The sequence below is a fragment of the Chelonia mydas genome, chromosome 1 (assembly GCF_015237465.2).
Source record: "Chelonia mydas isolate rCheMyd1 chromosome 1, rCheMyd1.pri.v2, whole genome shotgun sequence".
Lineage (NCBI taxonomy): Eukaryota > Metazoa > Chordata > Testudines > Cheloniidae > Chelonia > Chelonia mydas.
In genome coordinates this window covers 216,852,961-216,876,424 of record NC_057849.1, presented here as the reverse complement: position 1 = coordinate 216,876,424, position 23,464 = coordinate 216,852,961, and the positions used below count along the sequence as shown (strand labels likewise).

The following is a 23,464-nucleotide window of genomic DNA, read 5'->3' as shown; positions in this document are numbered from 1 at the left end:
AAAGTGTATGATAAATGTTTCAATTTCAATTCAAATTTCCACACAATCACTAAATTGGCAACACTGCATGTAACTAGTTCACAAAACTGCGGGGGGGCTGGGGAGAGGAAATTCAGGGGGGGTGTAGGGAAATCCTTTTCTCTTTCCTCACCTTCAGAAGTACTTGACTCCAAGAATAGACCCACTTAGACAGGACTCTTTGAGGAGTAAGGTTCTGTATGCTGGTGGACTCAATAACCAACCTGGGGAAAATAATTGGCCATACCTATATCAGTTCATAGCCCTGGTCTCAGGGCTCTGTTTATTCTCCAACACAAAAAAAGGAAATATGGAGTGAAAAAGTGACAGTCCTGTTGCCAACCCCCTAATCTCTGGCAGTTTAGTAGTCAAGGCCTCCACCCAGGCTACAGGTGTTCACAGGGCCTCTCAGGCCCTCACAGTCCTGCTACAGTTACAGGAGATGTTCTCCCAGCTCTCTCCTGGTCCCAAGCTCCCTCATGGAGCTAAGACCTACATCTATATCTCCTAGCTAGGATTCATCAGACCTAATCACCTGATGCTGCCCAGCTGAGTCGGATGATATGGACTCCTCTGCAGAATCAGGCAGGCTGCTTCCCAAACCCCTTGGTCCTAAAAGGGGCAGACCACCCTGTTACAGTACTATTCAGGGTGAGTAAAAACATCAGCATCTGGCTCAAAGAAAACAGTAAAAATGGCTTTAAAGGAATCATAATTAACTACAGAGTGAACAATTTGTTTTACTGCCAAATTACAGTTTAATTTCATTCTACACAGATACCATGTACCATGATCCCAAGACCATAATCTTTAGACCATAAGAAAATGGAAGTACTGTACATCTCTCAGATGAAGTGAAAAACAATAGAAACATGTCTAAAAGGTTAAAAGCAGACAGTCGTTACATTGACAGAACAGGAACCTAAGAAAAGCTTACGGACAAGTTTACACCTTCAGCACTGTTAGCTTTTCACAACTTCTAGCCTGTTTCGTTTGCAGCTGATAAAGAAATTATCTCAGACAGAAAGCTAGTCAATTTTATCCAGTACATCACAAGAACATCTTTTTGTGCCTAATACCTTTGGTGGCTGGAAGACGTACAGATGAAGATGATGATGCAACAATTTAATAAATTACATGTGAGTAAATGCCCAATATTTATATATAGTAAAAAAAATGGATACATACATCTCAAGGAATATAAACAGTTAAAATATTAACTATAAGCTGAATATATTTAAAGTAAAATAATAAGTGGAAGGGGAAAAATAAGCTACAGACATCTTCATAATACCAGAAGCCACAGATTTTTTTAAATAAACATTACCCCATTTCAGCAAAGGCGATCACTGCACTTTTGAGACTAATATTTGCACTTTAAAGTGACCTGTCCAACACCAACACCAACCCCCTGTTTATTCAGAACTAAAATGATTTTGTATTAAGATGGTTACTGAGAGGTAAACGGAGATGTGACATGGCCAACAAAGCATGACTAATCTACCATTTTGAAAGGCTTCACACTCATCATATTCAAATACTGTATGCCAAATTTAAGAGGGTCTCATGCAAAATCCAGCTACAAGAATTCATCACAAAATGTTCCCAAATGATGAAAAGTTAAACTTGTTTTTTTAAATAACTGACAGATGTCCATCTGTGAACGGGACAGAAATCAACACTGAAAGTTAGAGATGTATGTTTTCCAACTGATTTTCTGTTACCTTCTAGCTCACACTAACAATCAATATGTAATATTCCCCGAAGCTAAGTGGAGGGCAGTGAATGACAGCTGGAGCATCTGCCTAGGTAGATTAATATCAGAGCTAGTACAACTAACTTTCTATTGTTGCTTAATGGGAAGAAAAAACTAATCACAAAAACAAATTCCTATTATGAAGCAATAGAATCCTTCTGATGTACAACATAGTTTTATATTTATAATATATTTATACTGACTATGATCTCAGTAATGCTATCATGACAATGTGTCTCAGTGGTCTTCTATTTTAAAGTAATTGTCCTAATTGCCTGTAGCATGCAAAGCTTGGAAGAACCAGAAATTCACAGTAAGTAGTACAATTTGATTATGCATCTTCTGCCATCCTAAAATTAACCAGAGTACTGAAGACTGTTTGCTTATTTTGCCTATATAATTGACAAAAGTTATGGTTCTGTATACTGTACATTCATAGCAGGATCCCATCTCCATGTGGCACCAATAGGAAGGATCAGGTTACCAACTTTCCACCAGAGTACACTTTCTAGGGTCTAATGTAATAGACCTGCAAACAATTGTTTCTAGCTTGAAGTGCAGTGGATCAAGATTTGGTGCAATTCTTCTCTCTGTCTCTCAAGAGATTCTTTTGCTAGCGCATTTTGTAGTCATTAGATACAGACGTTTCGCACAGCTGTCCTTTAAAATCCAAGTCTACTGTAAAATCCAGGTCACGCTGTAATGAAGATTTAGACATAACATGTAAGTAAGACTATAAGTAGTTTTGTGTGCAGATTTGATTATCTTTACTCAACCTAAGAAAGAATGCAGACTCAGAAAGACATGCACATAGTGTTCTTTTTACCAATGAAGTATGAGAATAAATGGCCCAACAGCATTCATTGGGTAACCTACAGCAGCGGAAGCTTTGTACATTCTTCTCAGAGGTTTCTTTACAGGCTTGTTGGAAATTTACCAAAATAGCTGTTCTGGAATAACTATTCTAGAACAGTTATAAACCCCTATGTGGGGACACTTATTCTGGAAAAGGAGTGGGTTTTTTTTTCCAATTTAGCTTAATCCACTTCCAAATGAAATTCCAATTTTCCATCAAAAAATAGTTTTAATGGAATATTTTTGGCCCGCCCTATCATGGACTAGCCCAACACCCACTGAAGTCAATGGGAGTTTTTCCAGTCCCTTTCCTCTGTTTTGGATTAGGCTATAAGGGTCACATTTTCAAAAGAGTTCAGCATCCACAATTGGGGCCAGATTTTCAAACCACGCTCCGCTCCCAGTTTAGCACCCAGCTGAGGTAGGAAATTACGAAAGCACTCAGCAGTCAGCAGCTGCCACTGAGAAAAATGGGACCTGCTGCCTGCTGAGATTATTTGAGAATTGGATAATTTAAGTTAGTCGCCTATATGCGAGCTGAGTGCATATGAGAATGTGTAACCCCTTACCTAGGGGCCCAACTGGGAGCGGCCCGATGTTCAGTTCTTGTGAAAATATGGCCCAACATGCATAACTGAAATAATTATGCCTGATCACCCACCGTTGAAAGCAATGGGAACTTTATCACTGATTTCAATGGCAGTAGAAACATGGCTTTCCTGCTTATGTCACAAAGTGAGAGCCATAAACCATACAGAATACACTGTACAGCTGACTTGACACTGCATTTGGAACCTTCCTTTTTTTCCTCCATGCTGATTTTTTTTTGCAATTTTAGCAGTGCAACATTAGCATTGTACAAACATAGTTATCTGCATCCGAATTCAGGTTATGAACCGACTACCTGCGACTGGTCATGAGTTCAGACCCTTTAACAGGCTCACTCTGTTTACTCTTGTGTATGGTCCAGCTAGCATTACAGCCACAAATCAGAACCAAGGAAGCCGACCTACCACATTTTTTGCATTTGGTTTCATGGATATAGTTCCATAGATTTCTTCGCCTCTTCTCACAGTTAGGTAGTCCTCTAAGTAGAAGACCGTTTGCTTCCAGTGGGTATATGGAGCATCAGGGGCTACAAAACAGATGTTGGCATTTATATGAATTCGGCATTTGTGTCTGTTCTATGAACAGAACATTATAGACTTTGAAATATTGGAAAAAAATCCCCTTCTCATGGCAGATTTCAACTCAGATACTATGACACTTGTATGGCTCCCACTTACCGTAGTGTAATTTCACTAACTTGGGTGGACTTACTCCGAATTTACATTGGATATACATTGGTGTTAGTTGGAAGTGAATCAGACCTCACTTATAGTGCCTTTTACTTAAAGCTCTCAGAGCACTTACAAGAAAGATAAGTATCATTATGCAATTTTCAAGGTGGGATAACTAAGGCACACAGAGGCTAAGGGCTTGTCTTCACTACCGCGCCACATCGGTGCAGCTGCAGTGCTGCAGGTTTGCCGTGACATTATCGGGGATACTGTTCCTGACGGCTTGTAGTCCATTACAGACCTAAAAGTTGCAATTCTTCAACAAAAAAATTTCAAAAACAGACTCCAATGAGAGACTGCTGAATTGGAATTAATTTGCAAACTGGACACAATTAACTTAGGCTTGAATAAAGACTGGGAGTGGATGGGTCATTACACAAAGTAAAACTATTTCCCCATGTTTATTCCCCTCCCCACCCCGTTCCTCACATATTTTTGTCAACTGCTGGAAATGGCCCACCTTGATTATCACTACAAAAGGGTGGTTCCCCTCTCCTTGCCCTCCCCCCCACACTGGTAATAGCTCACCTTGTTCACTCTTGTTACAGTCTGTATGGTAACACCCATTGTTTCATGTTCTCTGTGTATATAAAATCTCCCCATGGTATTTTCAACTGCACGCATCCGATGAAGTGAGCTGTAGCTCACGAAAGCTTATGCTCAAATTATTTGTTCGTCTCTAAGGTGCCACAAGTACTCCTTTTCTTTTTGTGAATATTCTCAGAGATTTAGAATTCTCTCCTGTTCCCAAAGCAGTTTACACTGAATGACTATATGCCGATATGTGATCCAAAGCTTATCTGTTACAGGGTGTCCTTTAAGATGATTCAATATCTCAACCATTTTGATTTCTTAATTTCACACACACATCCTTCTAATGTATTGATGGATCTTTTTTCTACCCATCAATTTATTGATGGATCTTCTTTCTACACTTCTTATTCCCCTTTGCTCCTTTGGCTAGCACTAAAGGCCGGACCTTGCAACCTGCCCCCTTTGAACTCCATTGGCTTTGAGGGACTGATGGACCTGGCCCTTACTCATTCCACTGTCCATATCTTCCCCCTGAAAACTTCAACAGAATGTGTTTGTCTTCCTTTCCCCTTTTGCATTTCCTGTATGGTTTTGAAATGTTATTTTCACATCTTTTGAGAAGCCCCTTGTGAACCTGCACTGGCTCCTTTTTATTTCTTGCATTCTTCTAGTTCAGGGAGTCTGCTGCACCTCTAGGCCCTGATCCAAAGTCCATTAAATTCAACAGATCTTATTAACTTCCTTGATATTGGGAGCAGACTTTCTCTTAGGCTTCTTCCATACTCATGGATTTGAATATTTCCTGCTATTGCATTTTACTCTCTGTAAAGGTAAAATTTTCAAAATTGCTTAAGCCCAGACCCTCAAATGTACTTAGGCACCTAACTCCCATTGATTTCACAAATCTGGACCTTCAGAGCCTAAGTCTCACTGAATTTCAAAACGTTTAGACTCCTAAGTCAGTTTTGAAAACGGGACTCGGGCTCCTAAGTCACTTGGGCACTTTTGAACATTTTACCCTAGATTTTTTGATTTCCCAAGTTTGCATTCATAACTCTGATATCCTTGTACCACACTACTTGATGATTTCCATGAACACATTCCTTACTAGGACAACTATCTGCGTTCTTGGGCAAGTCACTTAACAGAGTCTTAATTAATATTTCCTTTCTCTCACTCTGTTTCTCTTGTCTATTTACACTGTCCAATTTTGCAGCAGAGACTGTCTTTTACTCTCAATCACAATAGTACCTACAGACCCCAGTGAGGCTATGTCTACACTGCCCCACCATTCAGACTACAGGGGTGTGTTGCACTATAACTCCCCCTGCTGGACACTGCAGTTCCAACCAAACGATTCCTATTTTGCATTACTGTAGTCCTCTTTCAAGAGGACTATGTTAATGCGAACTAGGAACCTTTTAGTTCACACAAGTAGTGTCCACAGGGGAGTTTCAGCGATGCACTTTGGTGCGCATTCCTATTCACACCCTCATAGGCTGAACTGCAGGCCAGGGCACTGAGATGCCTTGAGATGTCTATATAACACCTAGCACACTGGGGCCCTGGTCTCAAGTTGTGGCCCCTAGGCACTAAAATAACCGATCCCATGAGTCTGTTGGTACCATTTTAAGACCCACCTTTCCTCCCAGCTCATTAGCCTCATGGCTAATAAAACAATCAAATCTAATGCGAAAAGCATTCTCACTTCCTCCATCATTACATCTATTTTAATCTCCCACTTCCATGGAACTAAAATACAATGTCCTGCTTCTTCCTATTAGCTCTCATGGGACCCACAGATCTCTCTCTCTTCTCACATACTACAATGTAAATCAGGAGTAACTGAAGTCAATGGAGCTACACTGGTGTGAGAGGAGAATCAGATCCAGAGAATAAATTACCAACCAAAGGATGGGAGCAAAGAGCATGGATGAACAGGAATGTATGTGAAAATCTACAATAAAAAAAGGCTGGCATATGGAGCTAAATGCCCTTTTCCTGCTCCTTACTTTTCTTACACAGATTATCTACAGATGCTGCCTCTCTGAAATACTGTGCTTGTAAATGTGTTTTATGCATTGTAATCAAGAGGTCTGATTCTGCTGTCACACTGGTTTTACCTAGTATAATTCTGTTGATTTCAATCCAATCACTCCTTATTTACCTCGGTATGAGAGGAGAAGGGCCAATGGGTCTGTGGAAGTGTGAAAGATGATCTTCCAAAGTAAATGAGTCATATAAACCATAGCAATATTTTTCACATATATTTTTAAAACAATAAAAATGTTTTTCAGACTTGTATGTGATACTGTATTTAAGGACCCCCCCCCCCTCAAAGCCATTCCACTGAAAGCTGAAAACAGCAGAAAATGCCACGGGGGGTATTTATAAAAAGAAAACAGAAAGAGAGAGAGAGAATTTTTTTCTCTGGTAAATGAGTCTTCGTGTTTCTTGGTGAGCCTGGGTCAATAACACCAGGCAGAGATGAGAGACACTTAAGAATTCAGGAGTCTTTTTGCATGTCTATCAGTTGGTTCATAGCAGCCAGCTTCTCTCTTTCTGCTAAGAAGAGTCAATTTAAATTGCTGTTTGCTGGAGACAGTGATATGTGTTCAGTGTGCTCTTCATAGTAAAAATGCAACAGTCTCTGACAAGCCAAATTGAGTTTCTTCCAGTATTATTATCATGCATTCACTGAGATCACATTAACATAATCAAACTAATGACATGATGAGAAAGATGCTGAGACCTGGTCTGCTCACAGATTTTGTACCAGTACAACAATTTTGCTTAGGGGTGCAATTTTTTTTTTTATTTAGCTAAAATGGTTGTACCACCACAACCCTGAGTGTGGTTCTAATTATACCAGTAAAAATGTGGCTTATATCAGGAGAGCTTATTCCCCTTCTCTTATGGGAATATGTCACTATATGCACCTTTATACTAGTATCTATACCGGGGTGGGCAAACTTTTTGGCCCGAGGGCCACATCTGGGAACAGAGATTGTATGGCGGGCCATGAGTGCTCACAGAATTGGGGTTGGGGTGCAGGAGGGGCTGAGGGCTCTGGTTGGGGGTGTGGGCTCTGGGGTGGGGCCAGAAATGAGGAGTTCAGGGTGCAGGAAGGAGCTCTGGGCTGGAGCGGGGGAATGGGGTGCAGGGTGTGTGTGTGAGGGCTCTAGCTGGGGGTGCGGGCTCTGGGGTGGGGTTGGGGATGAGGGGTTTGGGATGCAGGAGGGTGTTCCAGGCTGAGATCGAGGGGTTCGGAGGGAGGGAGGGGGATCAGGACTGGGGCAGGAGGTTGGGGCATGGGGAGAGATTGGGGCAGGGGTGCAGGCTCCGGGTGGCTCTTACCTCAAGCAGGACCATGCCACTGCTTCCAGGAGCCGCGTGGAGCCCCAGCTGGAGCACTGGAGCGGGACAAGCCCCAGACCCTGCTCCCCAGCGGGAGCTCGAGGGTCAGATTAAAATGGCTGGCAGGCCAGATCCGACCCGTGGCTGTAGTTTGCCCACCCCTAATGGGGGCTGACCGGCTTAACTATATTGTTATAATTAAAATGGTAGAAGTTATGTGTATAGCAGAGCTGGGTGGGAAATAATTCTCACTTAAAGGGAAACCTATCATGATTTTGAATAATTTTGCGTCCTAAATAGGGATGAAATGTAAATCTCTCTAAAGTTTTCACAAACAGACAATCCAAACTTTTTTTGGATTGGATCAAACAAATCAATTCATTTCCATAATTTAAAAACATTTCATTTTGATTTCAACTTTTTTGTTTTTATTTTTTACCTTTCTTTAGTATGAATTAACTACAACTTTGAAACAAAAAGTCATTCTGAAGAAAAAACAAACCTTATTGTTTACAAAATGTCAAAATGCAACATTTCAACAATTTTGAAATGTTTATTTATTTATTTTCAAAGGGTTTTTGAAGTGGGAGATTTCTCAAAACCATTTGTCAAAAACGACTTTCTACAAATCGGCCTTTTGTGATGAAAAATGTTTCATCAGAAAATTCGCAACCAGCTCTAGTGTGTAGACAAGTCCTAAGTTATGTAGTAACTCTTCCTCTGACAGCTTCCCACACTCATTAGACTAGTTGGATGCTGCCGCATGCATGAGTTTGGATCTAGATCCATGCCAAAGGATCTTAATTAATCTCTTCTCTGTTTGATTTGTCTCTGGTAAAATTTCTAAATGGAAACATCTTAGGGCCAAATAAAGTCTGACCCGGCACAGATGCGCTCTGGGGAAAGAGTGCAGGGACTTCCAATCATCCGTAATGTTCCTTAGAGAAGACTGACATAATTTGACCGTCTGTGCTCCCTGAGCTGAGGAGAGTGGTGTGTCTGAATAGATGGAAGCATGTAGTCATTGATGCGCAAATCTATCAGGCAAATATCAGCCTATTCACCCATTTTAAAAAAAAATGTATACTAATGATGTGCCAAATACCTAAATGAGGCTAATCAGCATAGCTCTATTGATGTCTGTGGTTCTCTGCCAATGTACACCAATTGAGGAGCTGGACCAGTGTCTCTAGTTAATGCAAATTTTTTCACACACACACACACACTCCATTATCATTGGGGCACATTTAAATTTGCACTAAGGCTCCTTTGCTCTGCTCTGGTTATAAGTTACATTTATATTAGGGATGTTGAAAAATTTATGTCAAAACTATTTTTTGACAGAAAATTGGGTGTTTGACGAAACAATTTTTCACAAGTCTCTGATTGTTTTTATTGTAATTCAAAAAAAATTAATAACGAAAAAGCAAAAAAAGTGTTCAGTTGAAAACTAAAATATTTTTATTTGGGTATTCCACTGAGGTGCCTCATGGAAGTCGTAGTTCAGTAGCTTCATGTGGCTATTCTCCACTATGGTTCAGGCTATGCAGCCAGACTTCATTATCCCATGATGCCACACCTGCTGTCACCAAGAGGTGAAATCCTGGTGCATCATGGGAGATGTAGTGAGACCTGACAATTCACACTATAGAGGAGAATGGGTGCATGAGGCACTCAAACTACAACTCCCATGAGACACCACACTGGCATTTCAGAATCGAATTCAGCTTTTCAACATAATATTTTGCTTTTTGATTTTTCACCAAAAAGTCAAAATTTCTGGTGGGATGGGCATTTTCTGACAAGATCTAAGTTACATCCACTTTAAGGCCTGCCACAGCTGCATAATGGTGTCTCAGTGCAAATGACAATCTGGCCCAATGATATTTTGGTATCCTGTCCTTTAAATACAGTCAGTCAATTATTTGATTTTTTTTTTAAAAAAAAAATTTATACTGGCTAGGGCAAGACCGTGAACTCCTTACTCACTTTGGCGAGCAGTTGTTCACAAGAATAGGGCTGTTCATCAATGTGAATAAAGGATTCACATTCTTGCCTTCAGGATTATCACACAATGGAGCTGTGGCAATAAGGAGATAGTGTACCTGTTGAAAATCCCATTTTCTTGTGGCACTTTGTAAATTCAATATTAAAATAGGTGACCAAGGCATGAATGTAATCGTTGCGCTGAATTTGGAGGCAGAACGCAGATGTAAAAGCCAGTTCTTCAGTCTTCACTGTATAAATATCCACTTCCTGCATTGAGGAAAAAGAGTAAGCCATTTACATAACAGAAGTCTGTATGTCTTGAGTTGTCTTGACTAGACTAGGTGAGAGGATCTGTTTAACATGTTGAGTGATGTATTTAAACATTTTATTTATTGCTCAGCAATGTAGGCTACAAGCGGCCCATTGCTCTGTAAGAAATCAATGGCATGTTTGAGAAGAATAGCATCCACGAAATCAGCAAATGACCCAGAAGGGGGATCTTACAACCAGGCAGCCAGCTAAATAACTCACTAGCTCAGCAGAGAACAATGGAGAGGCCAACCAGTGAAAGGGAATTTGCCCTGGGGGGGTTGCAGTAGTTAGAGAGAAACAAGGTAAGAAAATATGCTTTGAAATATGGAGAAAAAGTAGAAGAGGGAGCCTTCAGGGCCCAATTGCGAGACCCTTACTCTCTCGTGTAATTATTACTCAGCATGAGGAAGGGTGGCAGAATTGGACCCTTAATAACCAGCAGAGGACAGTTAATATTACTGTAGGAGTGGGCATAAGCCTTAGGGGTTGGACAGAAATCAGACTTTGGACTTAAAAAAAGGAGGCAGGGCCATGAAAGCTGGCAGCAGAGACAGCAAGAAAATTAAGCCATAACACATCTGTTTACCTGGGTCAGGCCTGAGAGGAGATGGAAGGAGTTTTCATCACTTGTAAGAACTGCACACAGATATATAGCTGAGTGAATAATGCAGAAAATATGCCATGAATATTCATTTGAATTTTTAAATTTATTTGCTTCGGCCATGTCTGGACACATTGTAATGAACAACCCAGCATTGGCAGGGTTGTGAGTAAGATGAGTTCATAGACTTTGCTACCTCTAATTTCTACTTGGCAACATGGTTAAATTTGTTGATGTCTAAGGCCTCTTCTGTGAATTTTGATTCGTAAGGGCATCTTTTTTCACTTTTGGATCCTCTTCACAGAAGGGAATATGCATTAGCTGTGTAGAGCCAAATAAACAGAACCTCCAAAGTAGGTGACATGGTCCCACTTCCCCCGATCATGCTTTCTGACCTTGTATCAAAGAATGGATTCCAAAATATTAGGCACAGGATTTTTTTAGACCACAGAAGAAAATTATCTAAGTATTAATATGGCTTGAATGTGGCATTCAACAACAAAGATGCAGTCTCCAAGACAGTGTGCTTATGTTGATGCTCAAATCAGATCTCACGCTTCAGGGCATAAGCTGATTGCCTCAGGAATCGGGATGAATTCTCCCCACGCATGTACAGCATTGCACAGTTGTTTGGGATGCTGTATTATGCATGTTCATTGTTTTCCTCAGAGGCATTAAATACTGGACACTGTGAGAGGCAGGATACAAGGCTTGGTATACAATTGGTTATATCTGATGGTATGGGATAGCCTATATTTCAAATGGTGCATTTAATTATATCCCTGTAAGTACATCTGCCTTCACTTCCTCTTTTGTTGGTGACCAGGTGCAACTATTTGGTAATGAGTCCAATACACCACTTCATATCAAAAGGAGGAAAATCAATTTCAACATTAAAATAAAGAAAAAGACAGAAACAGTTCATGCATTCTGAGACAAAGTTTGTTCTACGCTACGGAAGTCTGAAAAGGAAACATATGGGCTAGATTCTCTTCTCCATTACATCAGTGTAAACCTGGAGTAACTGGATTGACTGAAGCGGAATCACTCTGGATTTATATCAGTATAATGGAGATCAGAATCTTGCACATTTATACAGAATACAATTCTATATTTTGTCAAGAATGCTCAATAATATAGGAGAGGCATAGTAAGACAAACAGAGACAGACTCAGCTATTATTCAGAAATGGATTTCTTTGCATTGACCACACAATTCATAGGTTTTTCCAAGAGGATGAAAACATAGGGTAAGAGGGCCTGCATCTTTAACAACAGAGCTCTAGTTTTGGCTTAATATATTGGAGATATTGTTTAGGAACAGTTCAACCATATGAAGAATGTATTCTGCTTCCAAGGTCATGGAGTATCTGCCATGTGGAGGCATTGAATTATCTGTCACATGTTTATAAGTGGTATAAATGAAAACTGCCTGACTGCTTTAAAGTGCAGTACTTCTCTGAAAAGTTATTCTGCATAAAAGGCATTGCAGAGGTTCTGCGTTTATTGTCTCTTAATAATGCCTTTCCAAATATGATTAATCTGCAAGTAAAAATATCCCTGCAAACCCACCTGCGATGTCCTTCTCCCTTATTATTACAGGGTACTGATGGCTTTCACCCAAAAAGAAGTAGCAATTTTGGATGCATCAATTTTTGAGTGTCTGACTTGAGACAACTTTAAGGGTCTGATTTGCAGAGAGTGCTGAGCATCTGCTCTGTGTAAATCAGACCCTAAAAAGCGTCTCCAGGGGGGACCCAAAAACTTAGGCACCCAAAACAACTAATCACTTTTCAAAATCTTGGCCAAAGACTCTGCAAGCCAAATTGAGCCTTCAGTGACAGCTGCAGTTCCATTGTCTTCAGTGGATTTGCAGATGTAACTGACTGGAACTTAGCATAAATTTTTTGTTGTTGTTGTTGAAGAAAGACTAGAATCCAGCTCCCCCTCTCTGAGCTGCATTGGCTCTGCAGGGTGAAGCAGAATCAAAATCAACAAAAAAAATTATTTTGTCAGCAAAGTTAGTAAAAATGTCTCTGGAAATCTACAGGGAACAAAAATACTGGTAAGGGGGTGCCAATTTTACAGTCATTTTTTCAGAGCAGAACCATACTTTAATTTGCCATGCAGAGTAGGAGATTAAAAAAAAACTGGTATTGATTAATTTGTACAATTTTGTACTGACTCAATCCCTGTTCTTGACCTCCATTTCAGCTGCCACAAATTCCTATACTAGATGTGTGTCCTGCTTCTCAGCCAAAATCCCAGCTGGCTGAATGCTAATTTTGCATAAAATTAGATGGAAAAGTCATGCTCCTCCACACTTCTCTCCAAATTATTCAAAAATGGGGCATAATTGAGCACAAGGCTGGTCCAAGAGCCCTTAATTGTAATAAAGTGTTAAACTGAGAAACAGTAAGAGTGATAAACACAGCAGCTAACTACCTCGGATCAGATTGTGGCTGGAGGCCTGTGGAGAAGCACAGAGGGGAATAGGGGCATAAGGAACCTCCCCTGCTATGTGTCCCACTCAGTTCTTGTATGCAGGAGTGTGGAAGATTTGGTTTCTGCCACAAGTGGCACTAGTCACCTCAAGAGTGCGTGATGGGTGTGAGAGTAATTAGAGGGGAAGGAGCAGGAATCACCCTCCCAAACTTTCAGCTTGGAGAGCAGGGGACAGCAATGCCTCCCCCTCAGCCCCTGAGCTTTTGGCTGGCTGTGGAGCGGAGGCTGCAGCGCAGGAAAGAAGGAGAGTCTGAGGGTGCTTTGTACAGCTGTCTCAGTGCTCTGCAGGGGTGAAAGTAACTTAAAGGACTTACCGGTACTGGAGTCCTGAGCAGGGGCATGGCCTCCACCGGAAGAGGCAGGGCCTTTAAATCACCTCCGGAACTACCAGCTGCAGGGGCGGCTGGGAGCCCCGGGGCTCAGGGGTGATTTAAAGGGCCTGGGACTCCAACTGCCACTACCGCAGAGGAGCTCCAGGCCCTTTAAATTGCCGATGGAGCCCTGCCGCCGGGCTCCGGCAGCGCTTTAAAGGGCCCGGGGCTCCAGCTGCTGCGGGGAGCCCCGGGCCCTTTAAATCACCACAGGAGCCCCGCCGCTGGGGCTCTGGCAGCGGGGCTTGGACGGGGCTTTAAAGGGCCCAGTCTCCCCGCAGCAGCAGGAGCGCCAGGCCCTTTAAAGTGCCGTCCGAGCCCCGCTGCCGGAGTCCTTTAAATTGCCAGCCTGGGGAAGCCAGTCTGGTGTGGCACAGCGTACTGGCTCTTGCCAGTACGCCCTACCAGACCGTACCGGCTTACTTTCACCTGTGGTGCTCTGTCAACCCTGCCTCCATGCCGGCCTTCCAAATAGGCTCAATAACAGGAAGTGGCTGCAATTGTAGTCTCATGCCAGCAGGGCCCTCAGCAGTGTCATTCTGCTGGGCAGGCAAGAGCCTGCAGCTGTGGCTCCTTTCCTACCTGGGGTCCTCCCTTACCAGCTCTGCAGGAGAGACGAAGCCTGGCCAGGACAAGAGGGTGCAGCACTGGCTGATAGCAGTTTCTCCTTTCACTTCTACCTCCCCCTGCCAGACACACCCCCTTTAGTAGTACAGACAGGGGGAGTGCAGCTATGGGGGGAATTAGAGGAAAGGAAGATGGCAGGATTTTGGAAGAGGGAAAGAGAACAGGGCAGGAGGCAGTTTGGAGAAGAGAGAATGAAGTGTTTGGGGATGAGGGTGGAGAGTGAGGTGAGATTGAACGGGGGATTCATGGAGAGGAGAAACTGGAATCTGGGGGAGGAAGAGAGAGGTGGTGTGGAGGAAGAGGAAGGAGACTTGAGGAGTTTGGAGGAAGGAGAGGAGTCAGAGAAGATTTCACAAAGAGGGGTCTAGAGGGGAAGGAGGAGAAACTAGGGAGTGGAGGCGCAGCATGCTGTCTGAAGATGATTACAGGATGGAAGCCAGGCAAAGGTGGTACCACAGCAAGAGAAGTGGAAGACAGCCAAAGTAGGTGCTGTGGGTCTTGTTTTTATTTTTAAAAGGAGTGGGGAGAAAGGAACTTGTGTTGGGATCCTTCTCGAGTTGTCTCCTGGTGCTGAAGGGGAATGGTTCAGTCCCTCCCACAGACTCCTTGGGGCAAAATCACTCTTGCAGCGTGGGGATATGGGCAGAAGCGCATTTGGCACGTGGCCAAACTCCCTAGGCACTTAGAGGCATTGTGCTTCCTTCAGGCTCATTGCTTCCCAGAGCCCTCTCTGGGGATGTGTGACTCCATGCAGAAAGTATTATGCCCCTGCCCTCTGAAAATCAGGTCCCCCTTTTGGACAACCCAAAAATGGACACACCACAGATCATGAGACACTTGAAAACACAAGCCAGGTTTTTTGTTACCACTGTGTACTCTCATGGTTCGGTACCCCAGTGTGTGTTTTAGGCATTAGCCCCTGCATGAGGAAGACCTGCTGAAAAGGCTGTGTATGTAGACTACGGGTTCTCAACCAGATGTCATGACCCTCAAGAGGTTGTGAACAGGTCCTGGGGGTCATGACAACCTACCTTATCTTTATGAGTAGATGGGAGATAAGCCTCAAAACTGCTGTGGGGTCCCAAAACTTTTTTATGGAGTCAGCATATGGAGAGCCACCTTCTCAGTCTGCTTGCACCCATATTTGTTCAGCCAGCCTTTTACTACAGTTTCTTAAGGGTTTTTTTAAAATCTCATAGAATCATAGAATATTAGGGTTGGAAGAGTCCTCAGGATGTCATCTAGTCCAACCCCCTGCTCAACGCAGGACCAATCCCCAACTAATCAGACATCACACAGGAAACAGTTCGCTAAATATACCCCTATATAAAGCCCACCTTGACACCTCCTGTGTTCTCACTGAGCAGATTGTGAGTTCAACAACTACTTTAGGGCAAGAGTCTGAGACCTTTACTCACATTGAGTAGTACCTGACTTAGCTATTAGTTCCATTGATTCCAATGGCGCTATTATAGAATAAGGCACTCTTCAACGTAAGGGTGGAAAAATCAGGCCCTTAGATAGTCTAGCATAGCTCCTACTAAGCGTGTTATGCTTAGAGCCCTACCAAATTCACGGTCCATTTTGGTGATTTTCACAGTCATAGGATTTTTTAAATCATAAATGTCATAATTTCAGCTATTTAAATCTGAAATTTCACAGTGTTGTAATTGTAGGTTTCCTGACCCAAAAAGGAATGGGGGGAGGGGAGAGTAGCAAGGTTATTGTAGGGGAGGTTGAGGTACTGCTACCCTTATTTCTGCGCTGCTGCTGCCGACGGCGCTGTCTTCAGAGGTTGGCAGCTGGAGAGCAGTGACTGTTGGCTGGGAGCCCAGCTCTGAAGGCAGAGCCACCACCAGCAGAGGTAAGGATGGCACAGTATGGTATTGTCACCCTTACTTCTGTGTTGCTGCCTGCAGAGCTGGGCCCTCATCAGCCGCTGCCACGCTCCAGTCGCCCAGTTCTGAAGGCAGCAGTGCAGAAGTAAGGGTGGCAATACCGTGACCCAATTAAAATAACCTTGTGACCCCCCCCCCAACTCTCTTTTGGGTCAGGACCCACAATTTGAGAAACGCTGGTCTCCCTCCGTGAAATCTGTATAGTACAGAGTAAAAGCACACGAAAGACCAGATTTCATGGGGGAGGGGGGAAGACCAGATTTCATGGTCCATGATGTGTTTTTCATGGCCCTGAATTTGACAGGGCCCTAGTTATGCTGTAAAATTTCCTTGGGGGACTAAAGCTTGCCCTCAGGTTATTGACACTGTTTCCCCAGGTGGGGGCACTATTCATTGATTCTAAAATCTGCTAAACCCTGCTGAATGCATGATGCCTGCTGCTCAGAAGGCATGGTCCTCATGACAGATGCAAGTGGGTGGACTCTCTCAGAGGAAGGTGTTATATAAGGAAGAAACATTTGTAATGTTAGGTGAATGCAGAATTTATTGCACCTTATGTTTTGAAAATAAGCAGTTAAATTTAAGACCACTCCAGAAAAGTTCACAGAAGGGGAGTTCGCTTTCTTTCTAAGGGCTTGTCTTCACTGCAGTGTTGACTCTATGTATAACTTAAATGTTGCCCATAGCTCTACTCCTGTGCGCACACACAGATCTCTAGCTCAAACTAAGTGGTGCTTTAAACTCAAGCTAGCGGGCCTGTCTGGGGATGTGGGTTGAAGCCTGAGAGCTGCTGAAATCGAGTTAGTAATGCAGTGGGGACTCACCTACTCTGTGCTGCTAATCCAAACACTCTGGGCAGCTAACTGGAGAGGCATTAACTTGAGTGTAGAAAATTCTAGCTAACACTGGAGTGAAAAGCCTTAGGACAGTGGGTTTGTTGCTACTTCTTACTCCCCCTCTCCAGTACTAGCCTGCATAGCACAAACTTGAATAGGAGCAAATTTAAGACCAGCAACTCAGTCTGTCTTTCTATACCCTGTTGACTTCAATGAGTTTTTGCTAAAGGTTTTAGATTTGGGCCAACAAACATGCAGCTGTCACATGATACCAAGGAAATCAAGCTATTCAACCATATGTTCTTGCACTATGTATCCATCATTTGTTTAGTTCATTTAAAGTTCATTTTAGAGTTATATTCCATCTTAACTATCGTGTGTGCAGTAGCCTATTTAGCTAACTTTGTTTCCTGTGTGCTATGATTTTAAATAACTAAGGCCTGTGCTTTCTACAAAGCCAGCCAGCCATCTCATGTTCAGCTGAGTGCAGATACAGCAATGCACACGCTGTGCTCCTGCATACAGCTTTTACTTTTGTTCCTTCCTGTTTTCATAATCTGAAATATTATTCAGATTTAAGTAATCTGTTTGCTCTTTGTTTATAGAAATACCCAGTACGTTGCCTCTAGCCAGCCAGAGATACAGATAACAATAGGGAAAGTAGAATTGGTTCATGCAAACCATTGCTCATGCAAGTAGAATTTATTCATGCAAGTAGCCCTATTGAACTCCCTGGGACTATTCATGGGAATAAGGACTACAAGGATTAGCCCTAAAAAAGGGGAATTTGAGAACTTCTATGCCATGTGTTATACAGAAGTTCCAACTATATGATCACAGAGGTCCCTTCTAGCCTAAGGACATCTCTTCACTAGTAATGTTAAAGCTCTCCCAGCACTATAAAAAAAACCCACCTCCATGAGGGGAATAGCTACCTGCGCTGGGCACGCAGCGCTGGTGCACGGTCTACACTGCCACTTTACAGTGCTGAAACTTGCAGCGCTCAGGGGGTTATTTTTTTCACACCCCTGAGCGAGAAAGTTGCAGCGCTGTAAAGTGGTAGTGTAGAAAAGGCCTTAGAATCTATGAACTACCATGGATTCTCAACCTGGGGTTGTGACCAGTTGTCAGTGGGTTGTGACCACCCTGCCCTTCACATATTGCTAAATAGGAGCTGGGTCACAGCTATATCCAAGCTAGACGGGAGAAGAGTGCTGGGAGGTTCCAGTATGAAAAAGAGTGAGAACTTGGCTACAGAAATCATGTTGACAATTTAAGGCCAAATGCAGATCTCATACACTGGGGTAAAACTGGAGTTATTCCAGCAGAGTTAATATCATCTGGTGCCTTAATCTTTTCACTGTAACTTGAATCCATTTAACACCTCTCCCCAGTGGCTTTTCATCTCAAATTTGCAATATCTGTTCACAGGGAGGAAGAACAATTAAAATGCATATCTAAAGATATACAATGTCTCCATTTATCCAGTACTTGCACTGATTACCCCCTCCCCCCTAAAAAAAAGATTTATATTTAATTTGTGCGAGTTTGAAGGTATGTTTGGAGATCCATTTATAGCAGCAGCCAGATGAGCACAAAATCCCACTCTCAGGTGACATCTTCCAATTTGGGTAGTACCATATGTGACCAAGGTATTAGTATTCATGTTTAGCTGAGCTGATGACACCCGACATGAGCAACATGCTTATACTGAATATTATGAAAACTAAGATTATTTTCCCTCTTAGTTTTATCACATTCCATACTGATGGTATCTGCAGCTTGTTAGCAGCCCCAAAAGATAGTGTTAAAGAAAAAATAATGCATCTCCAAAGAATGCCACAGTAAGTGTTAAGCGTTCACATTTAAGTACATTTGGAATTACCAAACCTTTATTAAACACGCATTGGTCACCACTTGCTTTGGATCTACTATGTCGACCAGGGGCTCCTTCATGGCAACATCTCTAATACAGGTCATGTCGAAGCCATACACATTCTCCCACCCTGTCAATGCAAATGGATGTGTCAAAGGTGAGAAGTAATACAAAACAAATAAATAAATCTTTTTCACTTTGCATAGCTGCTTTTGTTCCAGAATCTTAAAGCATTTCACAACCGATTAGTTAACTTTCACAGCACCCCTGTTAAATAGGTAAGTGGCATTATCTCCATTTTGCAGATAAGGCACAGGAAGATCAAGGCAAACAATTTCAAATGTGGCCTCTTGTTTTGGGTTCCCCAATAATTAAGACACCCAAGAGTCCTTGTGGCACCTTAGAGACTAACAAATTTATTTGGGCATAAGCTTTTGTGGAATATAGCCCACTTCATCAGATGCATGGAGTGAAAAATATAGTAAGCTGGTATAAATATACAGCACATGAAAAGATGGGAGTTGCCTTACCAAGTTGTCTTACCACATCTTTTCATGTACTATATATTTTTACTGGTACAGACTAACATGGCTACCCCTCTGAAACCAAGATCAGTGGCACTTTTAAAGACTGAAGCATTTAAATGGGTTGCCCAAAATCACACAGCAAGTCAGCCAAATTGTTGTGAGTAGAACTCAATAATCCATTCCTGGATCCTTGTCCCTTGCTCTGACTTCTAGATAACATTTAATCTCGTAGGCCCTGATCCTGCAAAAACATGATCCTATCCTGTCAGTGGATTAGTCATGAGAGTAAAGTTATGCATATCTTTAAGTGTTTGGAGGATCAAGACCTTAATGCAAGTACATCATGACAGATTGCCTTCTAAAAAGCTTGCAAGCTGAGTTGAGCTCACTGGGTATTTGAACTGTTCTGATGACTGTACCAGTAAGTGCCTTTTATCTTGCTGAGTTTCCTTCTCTGAACAAATGATCCCCTAGGGGGAAAGTACACTGGCTCTGCTCTTATGGTTGACGTTTCTTTGTGAAAAAATACAAAGAACTGTTACATTTTTGGATTTGTTTTTTTAAACCAAACTCACATTATACCCTCCTGAACCAGATGAGTCAAATTCCATTAAACCACAATGCCCCATTAAAAGTCTAAACTGAAAGTTACAAAAGTCATGTGGGCTGCAGTATGTACTGGGTAGATGAATGGCTGGAAAAGTACTTTGAGCATTTAAAAATATTATTATGCATGAGAACAAGCAAAGTAAATTGGCAAACCATGGTAGGGAGCAGATTTGCAAAAGCTTCTCCTCTCAGAGCACAGCAGTTGAGTTCTTGGAATTCCCAGCAGGGTCAGAATTGGCAGCAATAGTAAAAGGTCAGTAAGTATGATTCTAAATTGCAACATATTTGGCAAAGATTCTTTGGTAATGGTTTCCTTTGATGGAGCTTGCCCACATTTTGGGAGGTGGGGGTGACCCTGCAAATCTTTTTTCTTTTTCCACCCTCTTGTTGTGATTTCTATCCTTACTCACCCAGTATTGGTGTGTTTCCTGAAAGCCCCAGCTCCTTGAGTCACGTTACTATAGGAGAATCTCAGCTTTCATTTTAAGTGCCAAGTTTATAGCCCTCATGGTTCCATAAAAAAAGCTGGAAAATATGAATCCTAAAGGATCACAGATCAGAAAGCAAATACTCCCATTCCCCCCAAAAATAATTATTTTTAAACCAATTTCATGATTTGGAGCGGGGGCGTGATTTCTGAGCACCTTCTGAAACACCCATCATTGCATTTCGCATGTGAGAAACTCTGGTTCCCATCCCAAGAAGAACAAAGTAATGGGGAGAAATAAAAGTAAAGTGAGATACTAGGGAGGAGTTAAAGGGGAGAGAATAGTGCAGTGGGAGAAGAGATTGGGACAGAAAGGAGTAAAGAAGACAGAGCAAAAAACTGGTAGTATAAATAAGGAAGAAAGGTGATATCAGAAAAGAAAAGTGTTTTGAAGGAAAATAGGCTTGCAGGGGTGGGGGAGGGCAAGAGAACCAGACACATTTAAAAGGGATGAAAAAACGTACAGACCCATAAATCAGGGGGAAACAAGGACACTGAATATGCCTGAAGAAAAGACATCAAGAAATAGAAGGGAAAGTAGAAAACAGGATGGAAAGAGAGGGTAAAAAAGTGGGAGAGTGCTTTTTTGGGTGACAGGAAGCAGGTTTTGTTATTTTACATGAAGTGTCCTTCATACAGCATTTTGTAACTATGATTTTATGGGATTTTGTCTGCTTCTGCAACCAAAAAAAAAAAATCTGAAAATATTCCTGGCTTTGGACAAAGAGGAGATGACAATTCACTTTGGATGTTATAGATCAGTAGTTCTCAACCAGGGGTATGCGTATGATGACCAGGTGTCCGGTTTTTGACCGGAACACCCAGTCGACAAGGGATCCTGGTGGCTCCAGTCAGCACCACTGACTGGGCTCTCGACTGTCCAGTTGGCAGCACTGCGTGGCGGGGCTGGCAGGCTCCCTGCTAGCCTCTGTGTCACGCGGCTCCTGGGAAGCAGCCGGCATGTCCGGCTCCTATGCTTAGGGGCGGCTGAGGGGGGGTCTGTTTACTGCCCTGCCCGCAGGCGCAGCTCCCATTAGCAGGGTCAGGGCAGGGGCCAAACTTGCGCGACTCATGAACGCTCAGCAGGTGGCTTTGAGGGGTCATGGCGCGTGCCTCTCCCACTGCTACCGGCCCACTTCTCCTCGCGCTTCTCCTGTGGCTGGGCTCGAGCTGCGGCGCGTGCCCTGTAGAGAACCATGATCAGTCACCCCATCGCCGGCACTTAGGAGTTCGAGGTATGTATCCCTGTCTCCGAGTGCTGGGAATGGGGCTGCTGGAGGGGAGGGGAGGAGAATGAAACAAACCCAGCGCCTGGCCCAGCCACCTTGGGGAATTGGGGAGAGGCCCGGCCCAGCACTGCCTCCGCCCCGGCAGCACCGCCCCCCACAGCCTGGGACAGTCCTCCTGAGTCCACCACTGGCCCCAGCAGCCCCAGACTCTGGGCAACTCCTCCCCACCAAGCCCTGCACCCCCTCCCCCTCACTGCATCCCTCCCTGTCCAAACCCGCCACACCCCATCCCCCCATCACTGCATCTCTCTCTGTCCCACCCCGCACCCCCCTCCCTGCATCTCTCCCCCATCCCATCCTGCCCTGCCCTCCACCCCTACCCATCCCATCCCTGTACCCCTTACAGTGCTCTCCCACCCATCTCTCCTCCTCCCAGAGCTGCCCACCATGTCCCTCACCCCCTACAGCCCTGCACCTCATTCACCTCCATACTCTGCTGCATTCCCATTATGTCCCTATACACCCCTATGACCCCCACAGCCTCATGTACCTGTAACCTTACGTCTCCCCTGCATCCCAAATTCACCTCCCATGCCCTGCCATACCCCTTCCTCTCTCCTTCACTGCTCACTCTCACCCCCACCCTACTCTCGTCCTTGGTCTCTTTCCCTTCCCATCCTCTCTCCTCCACCACCACCACCCCAGCATCTTTTCCCCTCCAGCCCACCCTCCTCCCTTCCCAGCTGAGTGATTTAGGCAGCCCCTGGAAGAGAGGAGTCCTCCCAGGCAACATCATAATCAGAGAGAGAAAATAAAAAGGCAATAAAACTAGACAGTAAAACTCAGCCAGCAGCCCGGGGCCCAGGCAGAGCAGAGCCTTTTCAGTGCCAGGCGACCAGCCTCCGGCCCCTTTGCGCTGGGGCTCAACCTTCATGCCAGGCACAGCAGCACTGCAGCCCCCTGGGCGAGGGGCCCGCAAGCATGGGAAGTCTCCTACAGTTAAGGTGACCAAGTGACAGTAGGAGGGGGGATGGAGTGAACTGGGGGCAGGGCCTCGGGAAGGGGCAGGGCTGGGGGCGGGGCAAGGGTGTTTGGTTTTCTGGAATTAGAAAGTTGGCAACCCTAGGTATGCATACCCCTGTGGGTACACAGAGGTCTTCTGGGGGGTACATCAACTCATCTAGCTATTTGCCTAATTGTACAACAGGCTACATAAAGAGCACTAGCAAAGTCAGTGCAAACTAAAATTTCATACAGACAATGACTTGTTCATACTGCTCTATATGCTATACACTGAAATGTAAGTACAATGTTTATATTCCAATTAATTTATTTTATAATTATATGGTAAAAATGAGAAAGTCAGCAATTTTTCAGTATTAGTGTGCTGTGACACTTTTGTATTTTTATGTCTGATTTTGTAAGCAAGTAGTTATTAAGTGAGGTGAAACTTGGGGTTTGCAAAACAAATCAGACTCCTGAAAGGGGTACAGTCGTCTGGAAAGACTGAGAGCCACTGCTATAGGTGACCCTTGTAATGGGCCCAATCCTGAATCCTATTTGTGGTGCTAATGACTCCCATGGAGCTCAGTGGGAGTTACTTGTATCCTTTGACGGAAGAACAAGGGCCCCCCCAAGACTGCACTTAAGTCAGAAAAATCAAGACACTTTTTTTTTGGGGGGGGGGGGGCAGAGGGGAATTGTCAAGTTGTTAGACTGGGATGAAGCCGATAAGGAG

The 23,464-nt window shown here is 43.5% G+C and overlaps 1 protein-coding gene across 2 annotated transcripts in view; it reads right to left on the bottom strand.

Annotated features, from left to right (window-relative positions):
• Positions 1-1,162: 1,162 nt before the first annotated feature.
• PRMT8 (protein arginine methyltransferase 8) overlaps positions 1,163-23,464 on the bottom strand; it is a 103,275-nt gene continuing 80,973 nt past the window's right edge. For both annotated transcript variants that reach the window (XM_007055634.3, XM_043526800.1), the window contains 4 exons: positions 18,889-19,004; positions 9,966-10,116; positions 3,643-3,764; positions 1,163-2,471 (listed from right to left, as the gene is read on the bottom strand). In XM_007055634.3, the coding sequence (XP_007055696.1) occupies positions 2,388-2,471; positions 3,643-3,764; positions 9,966-10,116; positions 18,889-19,004 (473 nt within the window). In that variant the 3' untranslated portion in view covers positions 1,163-2,387. The remainder of the gene's footprint in view (positions 2,472-3,642; positions 3,765-9,965; positions 10,117-18,888; positions 19,005-23,464) is intronic.